This window comes from Pimephales promelas, chromosome 14 (assembly GCF_988280905.1).
Source record: "Pimephales promelas chromosome 14, fPimPro1.hap1.1, whole genome shotgun sequence".
Classification (NCBI taxonomy): Eukaryota; Metazoa; Chordata; class Actinopteri; order Cypriniformes; family Leuciscidae; genus Pimephales; species Pimephales promelas.
In genome coordinates this window covers 27,886,901-27,902,238 of record NC_142782.1, presented here as the reverse complement: position 1 = coordinate 27,902,238, position 15,338 = coordinate 27,886,901, and the positions used below count along the sequence as shown (strand labels likewise).

Genomic DNA, 15,338 nt, shown 5'->3' with positions numbered 1-15,338 from the left:
TCCACCCCCTGATCTCTAAACCCACCCCTAAACCTATCCAGCTCCACCCCCTGATCCCTAACCCCACCCCTAAACCTACCCAACTCCACCCCCTGATTCCCTAAACCCACCCCTAAACCTACCCAACTCCACTCACTGATCCCTAAACCCACCCCTAAACCTACCCAACTCCACCCCTCAGATCTGGATCCGACTCCGCCCCCTGGATCTTGTGTACTGCAATGAGGTGCTACTGTATAAAGTACAATAAAAATGTGTATTAGTGTGTGAAAATGTCATTTTCATCATGTAAAAACTCAATTTCATGTTTTTCCAGGCCTGACAGCAGCAGACAAGCTACATCAGTTTTCTGTGATGTTGATAAGATGCTTAGCTGTCAGTTTCTCTCTCTGTCTGTCCAGTGACCCATAGCCCAAGCTGTGGTCTGTCTGTCAGGCAGTTATTAGGATCTAACTGACCACAATCTGTCACTGTGGTCCACCACAAACCACTGCACACAGGCCTGGAAATGTCGACATCTCTGTGTATTTTGGGAGATGGCAAAATATATGAAAAAAATGATTGTTGTAAATTATTAGTTTGGGGTTTTTTAACTCAAAATTTGATATGTAAGGTTTAGAATAGCCTTTAGGTTTGGATATTTTCATATGATGTTATAATCTTTGAGTTATAAGGACTTTGAGTTCTACAATAAGATCTCTTAATTCTGGTCTTTGAGTAACTGATGTGTGATGGAAAACCTCTCACGCACACAATCTTATGCCAGAGTCTTATTACTTCCTTGTATGAGAGGTTGGTGGATAATCTTGTCCGATTGATCCTCATGTCAACTCGTCACTGATCATTCAATCGTTGTCGACTGAAGGACACTTTTCTGATGGTCTGATGTTATGATTATTTGAACTGCTGAATTAAAGACTGGTGCATTTCTTTGAAAGCAAACTGTAAAAGTATATTTTAGCAACTCTTTTCTTATTAAACCAAATGTATTCAAGTAATGCCACGCAATGGACAGTTTTTCCCTTTATATGGAGAAGCTTCAAAGATCCTTACTATGTTTAGAGACTGACAAACCCAGGCCACAGCGAGGACTGAAATACACTCTGATGCTTCTGGTATTGTAGTGAGGGACGAGCGCTACACCCACTTCATTTAGACAACAGCGATCCAAGCCAACACCCCGCAAGCCACAAATTACAGTGACCAGACGATAAATTGTTTTACCCTGACTGGGATAAAATCATCCACAGCACTTGTTTGTGCTCAGTGTCTTTCAACTGTATCACACAATACAGTGACTAACTTTACAGAACTTAGAGTAAAAACAAACAGATGTGCTGAATGCTAATATTTTTTGGACTTGATGTCCATGTTTTTGGTTTTATGACTGCTTCGTGATTGCACGCCAGCTGAGGTGGTGTTGATCTGGCACGGCCGTCGCATTCATTCAGAGCTACGACATCGTGGATCCATTTAGAGGTGCGTTGAGGCTATAAATGTTTAAAAATAGCCAAAGCTCAATTGCTTGAGCAGCTCGATAACACCACGACGAATAATCCCTCCATCAAGCAGCAGTGCAGATATATTTGTGCATCAGATCAATCACCTCTACTTTTTTTGTTGTAGCCATTTATAGATTGTCATTTTTATCTTCACACATATGAGGGGCTGATTGCTAAGGTGCTTTTTAAAATAGTGGTATGCTTTTTGAACGTGAATAATAATGGATGTATTGAATGGGGGTTCAAAGGTCTAATTGGGTAAGTGCTGAGCACAGTTTAGCTATCGACAGTAGAATGGGCAACATAATGACATATACGAGTCACTTTGCAGTATTAAAAATGGTCTGTAGTTCGTAAGACATCATAAGCAGCTTTGTTACCAAGCAGCACACATTAGATCAGATTGGCACATGTCAGAACAAACTGTGCTCATGGCTTTTCCGGTCTAAGATGATGATCTAAAAGGCTGAATTTGATCTGGAAAGCCACTTTTGGATAATTATTATGGATGAGATAACATTCCCCTGTTAATTCTCGAACGTCTTATATCCTCTTTAGTTTGCTACACAAGTGGCCGTTCAGCAGCTTAGTGAGTGAACGGGAAAAAATCCATAATCCCGTTTGATTTGGAAATTGTGCAGATTATGGCAAAGTGCATGGCTAAAGATGGGGATCACGTACAGTACATGTGTTCAGACTGACTTGTTGTGATGGAAACCAGCAGGACAAGTAATTCAATGGCAGACTAATGATTTGAGATTTGAACAGACATAAGTAATTCCTTTGTTGTGGCTTGTTGAAAAGGACTAATACTTTTCTAAGTGATCTGACTTACAATAGGTGGATATTAAAAGTGGTAAAAAAAGACTTATGGGACCTTAAAGGGATAGTTCACCCGAAAAATGAAAATTCTGTCATCATTTTCTCACTCTCAAGTTTTTCCAAACCTATATTAAATTATTTTTTGTGCTGAACACGAAAGACGATATTTTTAAAGAATGTTGGTAACCAAACTGGTCCCCATTGACTTCCATAGTATTTCTGTTTGTTTGCATTCTTCAAAATATCTTCCTTTATGTTCAAAAAAAGAAAAAACTTCATGCAGGTAAATGATGACAGAATTTTGATTTCTGGATGAACTATCCCTTTAAGAAAACTGGTATCTAAGTCATAGATACTAGAATATCATAGAGACTACCCAGAACATCCTAGAAACCACATAGTGATGTGCTAAAATGAATTTGAAGACCATGGCACCACAAAGCAATACATAGGCAACCATCCTCATTGTGGCGGCGACTTTCACACATCTTAACATAAAATGTAGAAATCTTGTTATTTCCTGCTGATTCCTGTGGGGGGGTTGAAGGATGGAGACCCTCTGTCTCAACCCTGTAGGTTGAGATTCCCAAGGGTTTCATGGGGTCATTAGTGGCCTCTTATGTGCAGGACAATCGAGCTGGTCTGGGCTTTGGTGTTGGGTCACACCCTTCCTGAGCCAGAATAAACAAAAAGGGCCATCAGAGTGTCCCATCAGTCTCCAGGGACTCTAAACACAAGACCTCTTCCTCTCTTATCTCACCCCCATCACATTGTCCATTTAGATGGTCTCTGGGGTGTCTGCCATGTTCATGTGTTCCTGGACGGGGCAGCACACATTTCAGTTGGAAGAACTGGTGATGTGACAGATGCTCATGAAATATTTATTGTCCTTTTGAAGTTATTTAAAATAAACATTTTGTTAGAGCAGCTTCAATGTCTTGAAGTATGAATGGAGACCTCATAATAGAAATGGGAATCAGCATGGACTTGACTAAACAATATTACACTGTACATTTTTTAAATGTAGCGTGCATGTTTAATTACATATTTGTTGTATTCATTCCTATATTAAATGGATATCTGATTTTAGAAAGTATCGTATCGATACTTTATATCGTATAAAGTATCGATTTTAGAAAGTATTAAGTAGTATGTGTGTGTACTTGTGTACTTGTATACAGGAATATATTATGAGAATATCAATACAGTGTTGTGAGATAAAATATGCCAATGCTTTAATATTGACTGTAGGCAACTGATGTCTAGAAATAAGCTAGATCCCACCCCTGCCCCTTCTTGGTCTCTTTCTCATTTAATCACATTCTCTCCATTTCAATCTGTGATCTCCATCCCCCTCATTCCATTCCAGTTTTGCCCCAATCAGCAAGGCCCAGCCCTGGCTTTGTAAGGAGGGCAGAGGGGGAGATTAGGGCCTGGGGCAGCTGTGCTGGATCACTTTGAACATGGCCTCCTTTTAATGTTTCCTCGAGCGTGCTCAATTTGTTGTACGGCAAAAGGGGAAAAGATGGAAAAGTAGGAGACTCGCTTGTCCTGGGGACTCAAAATTGCTGAAAGCCATCCTGTTAGAAAAGAAAGCCTTGAGCTTGGAAAATGCCTTTAAGTCCTGGAATGCTTGAGGAAGGTAGAATTACAGGAGACAAAGTGACAAAAAGATGTTTAAATTAAAAGTTATTGTTCTTAACATTAACATAAGACATTTTTTTCATCAAAATGTAGTTTTCTGCTTCAAAAACCAGTGGTGTTTCAGGAGAGTAGTTGTCCTCCACAGTTGCACATTAGATTTTGCTCTGTTCTTAATACCCATTTTTCAATGGATAAAATCATCAATTGTTTAACTGTCCCTGCTTTTTTATGCAGTCCAGGGTTGAGAGTGAATAAAATTAAAATTTCTTAAGAAGCCGCCACTTGGTCAATCCGTCGGTGACTGAACACGTTAAGAACTTTGCGGAATGATGATTTAATCCCTGATTCAAAAACTTATTCTTTTGTTTAGCACTGACAGGAGGTGAAACTTTTGGGGTTGACTGATGTGACTGTCCCAGGCTGTGTCAGCACCTCACCAGCAGCCTGTCAATCAGAGAGACTTCCCGCTGTCCCACTGCTCTGCTGAGCTTCTATTTCTGCCACAGCCACGATGCTTCTGCTGTGTTACACTGTCAGTATGTGGGGGAACCGCTGTCGCATGTCTAATGTGTAGGAAGTGTTAGAGAAAGATTTCAGGTAAATCGTCTGGGTGTTCCAAAAATGATTCACTCGAATGCGTTCTCAAAAGTATGTGCCTCATTTAACGTTCGTTAAATACTGGCGTTAAACCATATTTTCAATGAAATGTGCAGTAAGTCGTTGCTGAGCATTGTTGATATTCAAAATCAAGTCAACCCCCCAAAAAAAACACCCTTCTCTTCATTCCCCACCTCTAAAGCTCACCCTCCAATCCTGCAGTCGGTCTCAAACCATGATCATGGCATGCTAGGCGGGTGCACTGACAAGGGCACTAAACAGTAAACACCGTATTCCTTTACAACTCTCACTGGTCTCCGTTACACACGCAATGCAAGAGTGGATGTCTATCGTAGTCGAAGTGCAGCACAATAAAGCTTCGCGAAGATGATGAACAGACAAGGAAGCACAAATGATTAATATACACCACCTAGGGATGGGACGATAACCGGTTTCACGATAAACCGTGATAAAATGTACTGACGGTTAGTATTATCGTTTAAAATTTAATTATCATTAAAACCGTGTTTGATTATCGCGATTTTAATAACTCACTGAATCCTGTCGGCCAGTCTGACGCAGGCGCGCAGCATGCAATATTTTTTTAAATTACTATTCGATAAGGAATGGTGGAAGGCAGTGACCGTGCTCAGGAGATTTTTCAGCCTTTTAAAAGGACCAAATCTGAGGTGTGGTCATATTTTGGGTTTTACAAAAGTCCTGAGGGAAACTTGATCGAGGATGGTCACCCTGTCTGCCGAACAAAAAGTCACTGCAATAGAAACACTTCAAATCTGCCGAGTCGTCTTGTGTGATCATCACCCGAACGCAAGGCAAGTTAACTTTGACCTTAATACCAAAACTACGTCTGGGAAACAATTGGGCACGAAATGTTGTTTTGAGTTGAAACATTTTATGTCACTCACTTGAAATAGACGTGAAGCTTCCGCGAAGAAAAGTTCGAAGCAAGTGGATTTGAGCCAAAGACGAACGAACAACTTCAAACAAGACTATTATTAAGAGTGATATTTTAAGGGATAGTAAAGTATAGATACATCACGTATTAAACCGATTTTATTTATACCACATAATTACGGGGACATATTGAATTGATAATGAGATTAGCTAATGTTTTAAATCTTACCTGTTTATGAATTCATTTTGTAAAACAATCGTCCAGACAAGATATATTACACCAATATTATCAAACTCTGTAAGCAATAAATCAACTCTGATTTCATTTTTGCAATACAATCAAAAACCGGAGACGCAAGACGGCAAGTTGTGTTTGAATGAAACAAGAGCGCGCGTCCGTTGTGATATGGATGTGCGCTGTGTAATAATGTGTTGCTATTGACGACGGGCATTATAAAGAAGCAAATGCCATAGAATAGAATCTTGCTTAAAAAACTGCATAGAGAGGCTTGTTTTATTTGTTGTTTGTTGATTTTCAATTATAAAACTTGTTCAAATGTTTTCAGTGTGAGCATCAGTTCTTTTTGAGCACTTTCATAAATTTTTAACAAAACCGTGATAATATTGATAATCACGATTATTTTGGAAACTATAATCGTGATATGAAATTTTCATACCGTCCCATCCCTAACACCACCTGTTTCTGCCTTTTAAAGATGGAACCAAATGCAGATCTTAAGTCCTGTTTCAGAGTTGGACTGCTTTTAGCATCTTAAAACTGCTAGTGAATAATCAAAAAGCCGTAAAGATTAAGTCCAAAACAGTTAGGCCCTGTCCCAAATGGCACTTGTTGACTTACAATGGCCACAGCTTGCGGATGTCCGTTTAATACAAAACACCATTGGGTGTCCCATTTGTCATTTTAGGTTTCAGAAGGGTTCTCCCTTTGACGCGGGAGTATAAATCAGCCTTTAGGGTTCCATTAGGGACAGGGACTTTGACTCATGAACACTTCATGAAATTGGTTCGAACCACATAATCATTAAAAAGAACCATTAATTTAACATTCATTAGAGTCCATGTCAGGTGTTAATCTACGCCTCTACTAAACAAGAAAGCCTGTTTATTTAAGAGCAGACTTGTCACGGTTTAGGTTTCAGCCCTCGACAGGGTAGAAGAGATTCACAGCTGTACTGTACAGTACACACCACCCTCCTTCCCACAGCTGCCCCTCACACTGACCAAAATAAAGCCCCCAAGTTGTTTTCACCACATTTACTTAGAAATCATTGACTGCCAGATGAAGCCTCCTATGATCAAGGAGGTTCTGTGAGACATTTCCTCTGGAAAGAAAGAATTCATACAAGAGGCACCAACACTGCCCTCTCTGTCCCTCTAACTCCCACTGACCCCCCACACCACTGAAAAGACCGGAAGTCTCCATGACAACCTAGCACTATTTTTAGAAACAAGCCCAAAAAATGTGGACCAGACCCGAATGTTTCTAACAGACGTTCAAACCCTGAGAGCGAGGGTCCGCTGAGTTGTCTGGCCAGAGCTGAGAAATAACAAACATGCTGCTATTTCTGGCCATTTCAGGCTTAGTATTTGAAAATATAGACTGTTTCGATAAACATGCCAGGAATCTTGCATCAGTCTTCATGCAAATTACATCTGCATTTGGCTGATACTTTCATCCAATGCAACTTGCACTGCATTCAAGCTACACATCTTTTGGATCATGCATCCTACTTGACATTCTTGATCTGTGAATATCTGTTTTGCAGTCTGACGTATATTAGAAATACATTGTAAAAATGAATATGCTTTATCTAATCAATAGAATTGTGGCAACAGATTACAAGCAATATTATTAATTAAATTTAATAAATAAATTAAATTTATTCCTTAAAAGTTAACCATTTAAAATGATTAGTTTATGATTAGTTTTTTTGATTAGTTTTTTTTAGTTTACACCCAAAAAAAATTAACAAAAATATCTCACTAACAGAAAGACGTCAAAGATTGCCAACATTGAAGACACCTGATGTTAACAAGCAGAATCAATGAAGGAGAAACCCTTATTTTAAAACAAACCTAAAACAAATACTGATCACCATAATGGTGACTTCAGTTTATGTTTTTTGGGTTGTTGTAAGTTTTACTCATTTTAAATGGTTAACTTTTAAGGAATTAATTTGATTAATTATTACTCAGTTCTAATTTATTAAATTTAATTAATAATATTGCTTGTAATCTGTTGCCACAATTTTTTGTTAGATAAAGCATATTCCTTTTTACAGTGGTTTGGAAATGAAAAAAAAAAATCAAGACAATTTAGTTTGTTCCAGATTCTCCTGAAATGCACTGCTTTATTGTAGGCTTTGATTGACCATAGATCAATAGTTCATGTGCCAATATTTCAATAAACTCAATAAAATGTAATGCATTTCATCATGTTGGCCAATACCCCCTGTAGTCCTGATGTAATGTAGCCTAACTCTTTGAACATTCTCGCTATTGATAATCCAAATATTTTGAATAGATTAATGACCAGCGACGTTTTATTCCAACATCGGTTCCATATGTACATGTACAGCCACACGCAGGGCCACCGATTTTATATCGCCCCATAAATTCCCTCAACCCGACCTGAGCAGCTCTCTGTCCTTATCACATGGCACATTAGATGAGTGAACAAAACCACACGCGTTCACACTTACAATCCATTTGCAAGCCGCCACAGAGATAAAAGATTTCAATCAATATGGGTTAAATGGTTTTGAAGACGAGGAGGAGGGTGTGCAACTTAACAATTACAAGTGAATGGGAAGAAACGCACACACACACACACACACTCGTGAGTGAGCATGTGTGTCTGACGCCTTCACTTACTATAATGAAAAAAAGCCATATACTGAAGAGCCCAGACCAAAGAATGCCACATTAAAACTACACCCAGACCTGCTTTTACAGCACCTCTACATTTCTCGACTTTTTTTTTCTGTAATGCTAATGTACATCAATGTATTTACAATATTTCACACTTTATATTAAAATCCTTTATATTTTACATAAATTGTTACATATATTATGCTATATTAACAGTAAAACATAAAGTTGTTAAAATATAAAGAGTAAAATATAGTATATATAATATTAAATACATATTCAAAATTGAATAAAAAAAATATATAAATGGATAAGATGCTACTAAAAATGCATAAACTGGCATGCAAATTTATACAGATGTAGTTTTAGGAAGCTTTCACTCACCTTGGCTCCAATAATGGAGCTCTTCTGATAGAAACAGCACAAAGCTGCCGTGATGGTCCTTAAAATATTGCATCTTTCCGACATCTCTCTTGTTTCAGTGCAACTCATCAGTGGAAACACTCTCACACGCTTTAATCTCCAAAATTCACTGCTTTATACCCCCCTTGACTGAGAGCATGTTAGCTGCCCAGTGACTGTCTGTGAACTCTCTCACGGAGCGAGTGTGTGTGTGTGTGTGTGTTTGTGCGCTCAGCAGGGCATATGCTGCTCCATGCTGTTGCTCTCACCCCCGGGCAGCCCATGTAAGGAGCCGTGCTAAACTCCATGTGATTCGACTCTTCAGCCTATCAGAACTCAGTCATCTGCAGGAGCACACACAGCCAGCCACTAAACCAACCCCCTTTTCCTTGCCAAAAAATAGATGAACAGGGAGCGGGATAGAATGAGGTACTCTGATTAGGGATGGAATATTTAAAAAAAAATATATATAAAATTCTCTCTCAGAATTCCCATATTTCAAAGCTCTTTGCTTTTTTCATATACTAATTAGTGATAGAGCAAAGATATTTAGACCCACACGTGGGTTTATGCACACGTGCTTATGTTTTATGTGCTATTCATATATATATATATATATATATATATATAGTACACTCTAAAAAATGCTGGGTTGTTTTACACTCTAACATAATGTTTGAGTTTGTCCCTATTTGACCCAAAATTGGGTTAAAACAACCCAGCATTTTTAGAGTGTATACATATATATCCTTTTCTCATTTTCTACACTGATTTGGGGGGGAAATTGTGAGATAAACATGGTAAAATATGTTAAATTGAGTTTAGGGCTGAATGCACATTCACCTTATCCAAAATACTGTTTATAATAAACAAGAAACTGAATTTTACAGAAATCTGCAGTATTGTGTAAGCTCAGTTTCTCTGTGGGTCTGGTTAGCAGGGTTTAAAAATAGGAAAATGATCACTTTATAGCAAAACAGAGACACTGACACACATTGCAAGTAAATGAGGACACGCTGAGAGACAATCTGATATCAAGCAGTTCAGTGACATGAAAAAGCATTGCTTATCACTAATGACATTTGAATTTAATCTTTCCAGACAAGAGAGAGGATCTCCTGTGGAGGACTTTCAGAAGCGTTTTTCCAGGCAGACGGGGACAGTGGTGATCCTGTGTGACAAGTCTGCACCGAGGGACCAGGGCTGTGTCTATTACTATCAGCACAACATCACTCTAAACTCCAGCGGGGTTTCAGTAACAGCAGGGGGTTAATATAAAAGAGCATTCCCCTAGCAGGTAGGGCTCTCTTACCCAGCTGGGACTATCTGACCCTGCGAAGAGAGTCCGGTTGAGCCTGAGGGATCCCAGGCGGCCAAATTCACTCACTTTTCCCACTGGGGTTTAAATAACAAGACTACTCTCTCTCTTAGTCACACGCAAATAGCACTTAGAGTTATTGCGGCTAGTTGGCTAACTAGAGGGGCTTGTGTTGATGGGCTAGCGGGGGCTTTCTCTTGATTAGCCTGTTTGTTAACAGCATTACGAGTTCTGTCATTTTCAGGGAATGGAACCCCCACCCCATAGAAAAGGCTCACTGAGTAAAAGAGGCGTTTGGAAACCCGTACGATTACAAGACAGAAGAGAATTCATGCTTTCCAGACCATTTCACCTGACTGAACAAGAGCTCATAGTGTGTTTGTGAGGTGAGTCTGTGTATATTATTTCCACCGTTTAAAAGTGTGTGGCAATTTAGTGAAAGGACAAACCTGTATAACAGTCTTTCTGTAAGGCATCACCCTTTCAAAAGTGATTTTATAAACATTTCAACAATTTTGTGGAGTCTGTTGACTGTTACAGTGGGGTTCTAATGTCCTAAAATGCCTTTTTCCCCTTTTATATATATATATATATATATATATATATATATATTAGGGCCGTCAAACGATTAATCGGGATTATTCGCATCCAAAATTAAAGTTTGTGTTTACATAATATATGTGTGTGTACTGTGTATAATTATTTTGTATATATATATATATATATATATATATATATATATAAAAATACACACACATGCATGTATATTTAAGAAAAAATATTAATTATATATAAAATATTTATATTTATATAATATAAATTATATATAAATCTATATACAGTATATACATGAAAATATTTCTTAAATATATACAAGCATTTATATATATATATATATATATATATATATATATATTTGATTTATATATATATATATATATATATATATTTGATATATATTTGATTTATATATATATATATATATATATATATATATATATATATATATATTTGATCATAATAACAGGTTGAGTAAAATTTTTAATTTAAATTAAATACTCTCTGAATGTTATTTTGTTATACTTTTGCTTTAATGGCAGCAACATTCAAGCTGCGTGAACACCACAAGTGTGTGTAGTGTACCACAGCTGATGATCATTTTCTTGAGCATCTTGTGCTTCAGTTGACTCGTCTCTACAATGAGTTCACATGATCAAATGACATTAATGATACATAAATAGTGGGGAGTTTTAATTTTTTTTTTTTTTTACAATATTTTACTTTTTATGTCCATGGATTTTGAATGACAGATTTCCACTGTGGACTTTTGAACCTCGTATATTTTTCTAAATTAAATGAATTGAAAAATGCAAGCGGTAAACTGTTTTCAGTTCATCATTAGTGATGGAAAACAGTAAAGTATGCTGTTTGTTCTATTCTATTTTACAGGAACATTTTTGGATGCAAAGAGTTGGATGTATATCAAATGAGATTAGTTATGTTTCTCCCAGATTGCTCTTAAGGGGCAAACAAAGGCATTATGGCTGGCTGGCACCCTTGGACCAACACTGGAATGTTCTCCCTGAGAGTGAGCTCCTAAAATACCTAATTACACTCAATAAAAATCACCATGGCCCTGCGAGCCAATCTGCTTTTCCACAGTCAGCTAAAGAAAGGAGTCAGTGTGATTGTTTTTGTACATGAGCTCAAAATATAAACCTTAAATACATGTCTGACCTTAATTTAACATAGCGTAGTTCAAAGGGTAAATGACTTGCATGTGACCATTTCTGAATACCATCTGAATAGCAGGCTTTTATTTTAAGACACTCCAATCTAGGATGTGTAGGATGTGTGTCAATCCCCTGATGTGTACTGTTTTGCTTATTTTTTTCTGGGCAGGCAAAAAAGAAAATAAATAATTGGCTGTAAATAAATAATACAAATATTAGAAAATATACTGTAAAATCAAAATGTATGTGAGGAACTTGACTATATAAAATTATATATATTTTACATTATATTACAATATACATTTGTATTGTATTATGTTACATCTGTTATTGTATATTTTAATAATAATTTATTACTTTATGCTGTAGAAACTGTGTTTTCACTCAAATCAATAGACTTTTGCTATCTCAAATGATTTTTGAGGCTCTTAGTAAATTGTGATGTGACATGTAAATGAAAACTAGCTGTAATCTTATTTCACAGTGTGTTGCAGTGCGCATATATGAACACTAGGGGTCGGTGTGCCTCTGTGCGGCGGTAATAATCACTGCTAGCTTTAGTGGCAGCTGCGGTAAACAGATGGCTTTCCTCAGTTCTCCATGGAGATCCACACTAATAAGCTACTGTATTCAGGTAAACCTCTAGATGCACCGATGATCTTTCTCTTTGTATAGTTTGGCACCTGAAAGATAGCCTATGACATTTTATCTCTGCAATTTGCACTATAATGGTCATTCACATTTTGCCTTGGTTCAGTAAAGTGAATGTTTTTTTTTTTGTTTGTTTTATCAGTTTTGTTCCAAGTTCGTGTAAATATCAAGTGCAATCCTCCACCCTGAGGCCACGAGCGTGATCAACATTCATCAACACCATCAAGTAATTCCTGCAGACAAGATTTTACAACAATCTAAAGTGTCTCCTGAGGTAAAGATCTAAAAATACTGCCTTTAATATCACCGCATTAAGATCTGGAACTCAAGCCAAAACATTATCTTATAAAAACTGGAGGCTTTAACTGCAGGGAGTGTGCCACACGCTATTTCTTTTTTATTTAGATTTAATGAAAAACCTGGATATACGACAACACATAAGATTATGCAGATGAAAGCATAGCTTTTCTTAGGTTTAATCTGTTGAGTTATATCTGTTAAACTTGTACACTTTATATTAACTTTCTTTAAGGGATAGTTCACCCAAATATGAAAATTATCCTATAATTTACGTCAAGGTCAAGGTAAACTTTATTATCCCACAAGGGGATAAAAAATAAATAAATAAATAAATAAATCCATATTTATAACTTTATAAACTATAATGACTGGCTTCCAATCTATCTAGAGAGCAAACCTAACCCCAACCCTAACACACATATATTTAAAATATAAGTAAGCTTAATATATATAAAATCATCATATATTGGGTACTTTCAATTGGGAGGAGGCTGTCCCGAACCCTAACCCCTAAATTTCAACTTGTGAAAATATTGATTATTTTTTTTTTCCATTGTTGTTTTTAAAAATATCTTTTTGATTAAAAAAAAAAGTAAAGTAAAAAAAAACATTTATTTTATATTTAAAGGGATACTTCACCTCTGGAAAGATGGATGTGTATTTAAAATGGGTCATTTATGTTATGTAGAAGAAATGTGAAATTATTTTTTGAATTTGGAGCTTTCTAGACTGAGAAAAGCCAGAAAATTTATTTTTGGCTTATGTGGATGAAAGACAACAACTCCCAGAATGCACTTGCTTCGTTGCCTTTGGAGGCCACGCCTACAGAGCGCAGTCGTTAAACAACAAGTCTAGGCTACTAGTGAGTCTCTGTGATGAGTCTGCCCAAAAATGTGTTTCGAGATCGCCCAAAAATGTCCGGGATTCGGCTTTTGCGTTCTACAGTCGCCATTCTGTAAGTGAGATCACCCCCTCTATGGGCGGGTTGAGAACATGTGGGACAGCCGCTACTGACTGTAGTCTTTAGCCTCTGGCCAAAAAATCCTTCGATGACGCAAAATGACGATCTCATAAATCTCTCGTCTCAGGGGGATATAAGGGTGGAAAGCATTGTAAATGGAAATACTACAGGTTTTCTACTAATACAAAACTAAATCCTGAAGTATCCCTTTAATTTTTAAATCATCAAACTTTATGTAAAAAAATGTGTTCCTCATTTTCAAATGGATATTTTTCTTTCAAAAACGCATCACTTCTCTCCAGAAGGGAAACCCCTATTAACCCCCTGGAGTCGTGTGGATTACTTTTGATGGATGGATCTGGTTTTTAGGCCTCAAATATCATGCATGTAATATTTAAATTTGAATCGACACAATTAGCGATCTCTTGGGCATGATATGTTTGTTAATGAAAGACATCGTAATGTTTAAATGGCCACGTCTTTAGCACTTTTCTTACATGCAATCCGACCTAAAGTAATTCCTACCTTTCACAGCCTCATTATTTACTCTCATTATTGTCTGTATCCTTATAAAATATAAAGCAATGATGATATGATTTGATCTAAAAATACGAGTCTCCACGCTTCCAGTCTTTCTCATCGTTTAAGAGCCGGAAACTCTTTGGGTCAGTCTATGTTCTGTGTTCTAGACCAGTCTTCCTGTACTTGTGTCTGTGTGTGTTCAGAGAGGGTTCAAACCGGCTAAAGAGGTCTTTCTGTGGGCTCGCAGGGCAGCAGATCCCACAGAGGGAACAGTGCCTCATTGTTCCTGTAAAGCCCTTTCATGAGTGCTTAACAGCTTACTGAGCAACAGTATATGTGTTCACAGTCAGGCCTTCAAGTACAGAAAGATATGAGTACGTACAGGTGCATGTTTGTATGAGAGAGAGCAGAAAAGAAACCATACTATTTTCTTGCTACTGTAAATAAGGTTGGTAACAGTGTTTTAGTGCAACATGTAAAAAAATAAATAAAAAAAACACTAGAATAAATTCATAGCAAAATGACATTGAATTTGTATTTTTTTTTTTTTTAGAAAAAAGTATACAATTGACAAAGTTGTAATATTACAAAAAGAAAGTATATAAAAATCTATGATTACGAGATTTCATACTTTATTGCTAAATATGTAGCAATAAAAGATTGTAGTCATAATATTTTGTGAATTTTCTTTATTCTCCATTTTTTATTATTATTTTTTTATATTTTGTGAATTTAAATTTTATTCTTTTTATTTTTATTTGTGTATTTTTTTTTATTCTGTAATTTTGACTTTTTCCTTAAAATATTATGACTGTTGGACGTTCATGTTCCTAATCTTAGATATTTTTATGTCGCACTAAAGTGCCATTGTAAGTAACTATGGTTCTTTGGAGATTAAAAAAGTTATTGATCATATACAGTACTACATTAGCCTTTCAGATCAGATAATGTTTCTAGTTTGTAAGAGTTTTTAATGACTTTTTTTAACTGATCATTTTTTTCATCCATTCCCAATTTTGAATATTTGTACAGTATATATCCTTATTAAGGAGAGTGTGAAGTTAAAAAATGAGACTGAA

The 15,338-nt window shown here is 36.7% G+C and overlaps 1 protein-coding gene and 1 long non-coding RNA gene across 5 annotated transcripts in view; one reads left to right on the top strand and one right to left on the bottom strand.

Moving 5' to 3' along the window:
* The window catches only part of bcar3 (BCAR3 adaptor protein, NSP family member), a 74,249-nt gene that overhangs the window by 14,102 nt on the left and 44,809 nt on the right, over positions 1 to 15,338 (bottom strand). Inside the window, exon 1 of one of the 4 annotated variants that reach the window (XM_039661633.2) lies at positions 8,757 to 8,970. The exons of the other annotated variants lie outside the window; for them this stretch is intronic. Within the exon in view, the coding sequence (XP_039517567.2) occupies positions 8,757 to 8,864 (108 nt within the window). The 5' untranslated portion in view covers positions 8,865 to 8,970. Of the gene's footprint in view, positions 1 to 8,756; positions 8,971 to 15,338 lie in introns of those variants that run through there. 4 annotated transcript variants of the gene reach the window in all.
* Positions 9,535 to 15,338, top strand: part of LOC120472070 (uncharacterized) — a 39,255-nt gene continuing 33,451 nt past the window's right edge. The window contains exons 1-4 of the long non-coding RNA XR_016146544.1: positions 9,535 to 10,478; positions 11,542 to 11,680; positions 12,310 to 12,459; positions 12,619 to 12,750. This is a non-coding gene — a long non-coding RNA (uncharacterized LOC120472070). The remainder of the gene's footprint in view (positions 10,479 to 11,541; positions 11,681 to 12,309; positions 12,460 to 12,618; positions 12,751 to 15,338) is intronic.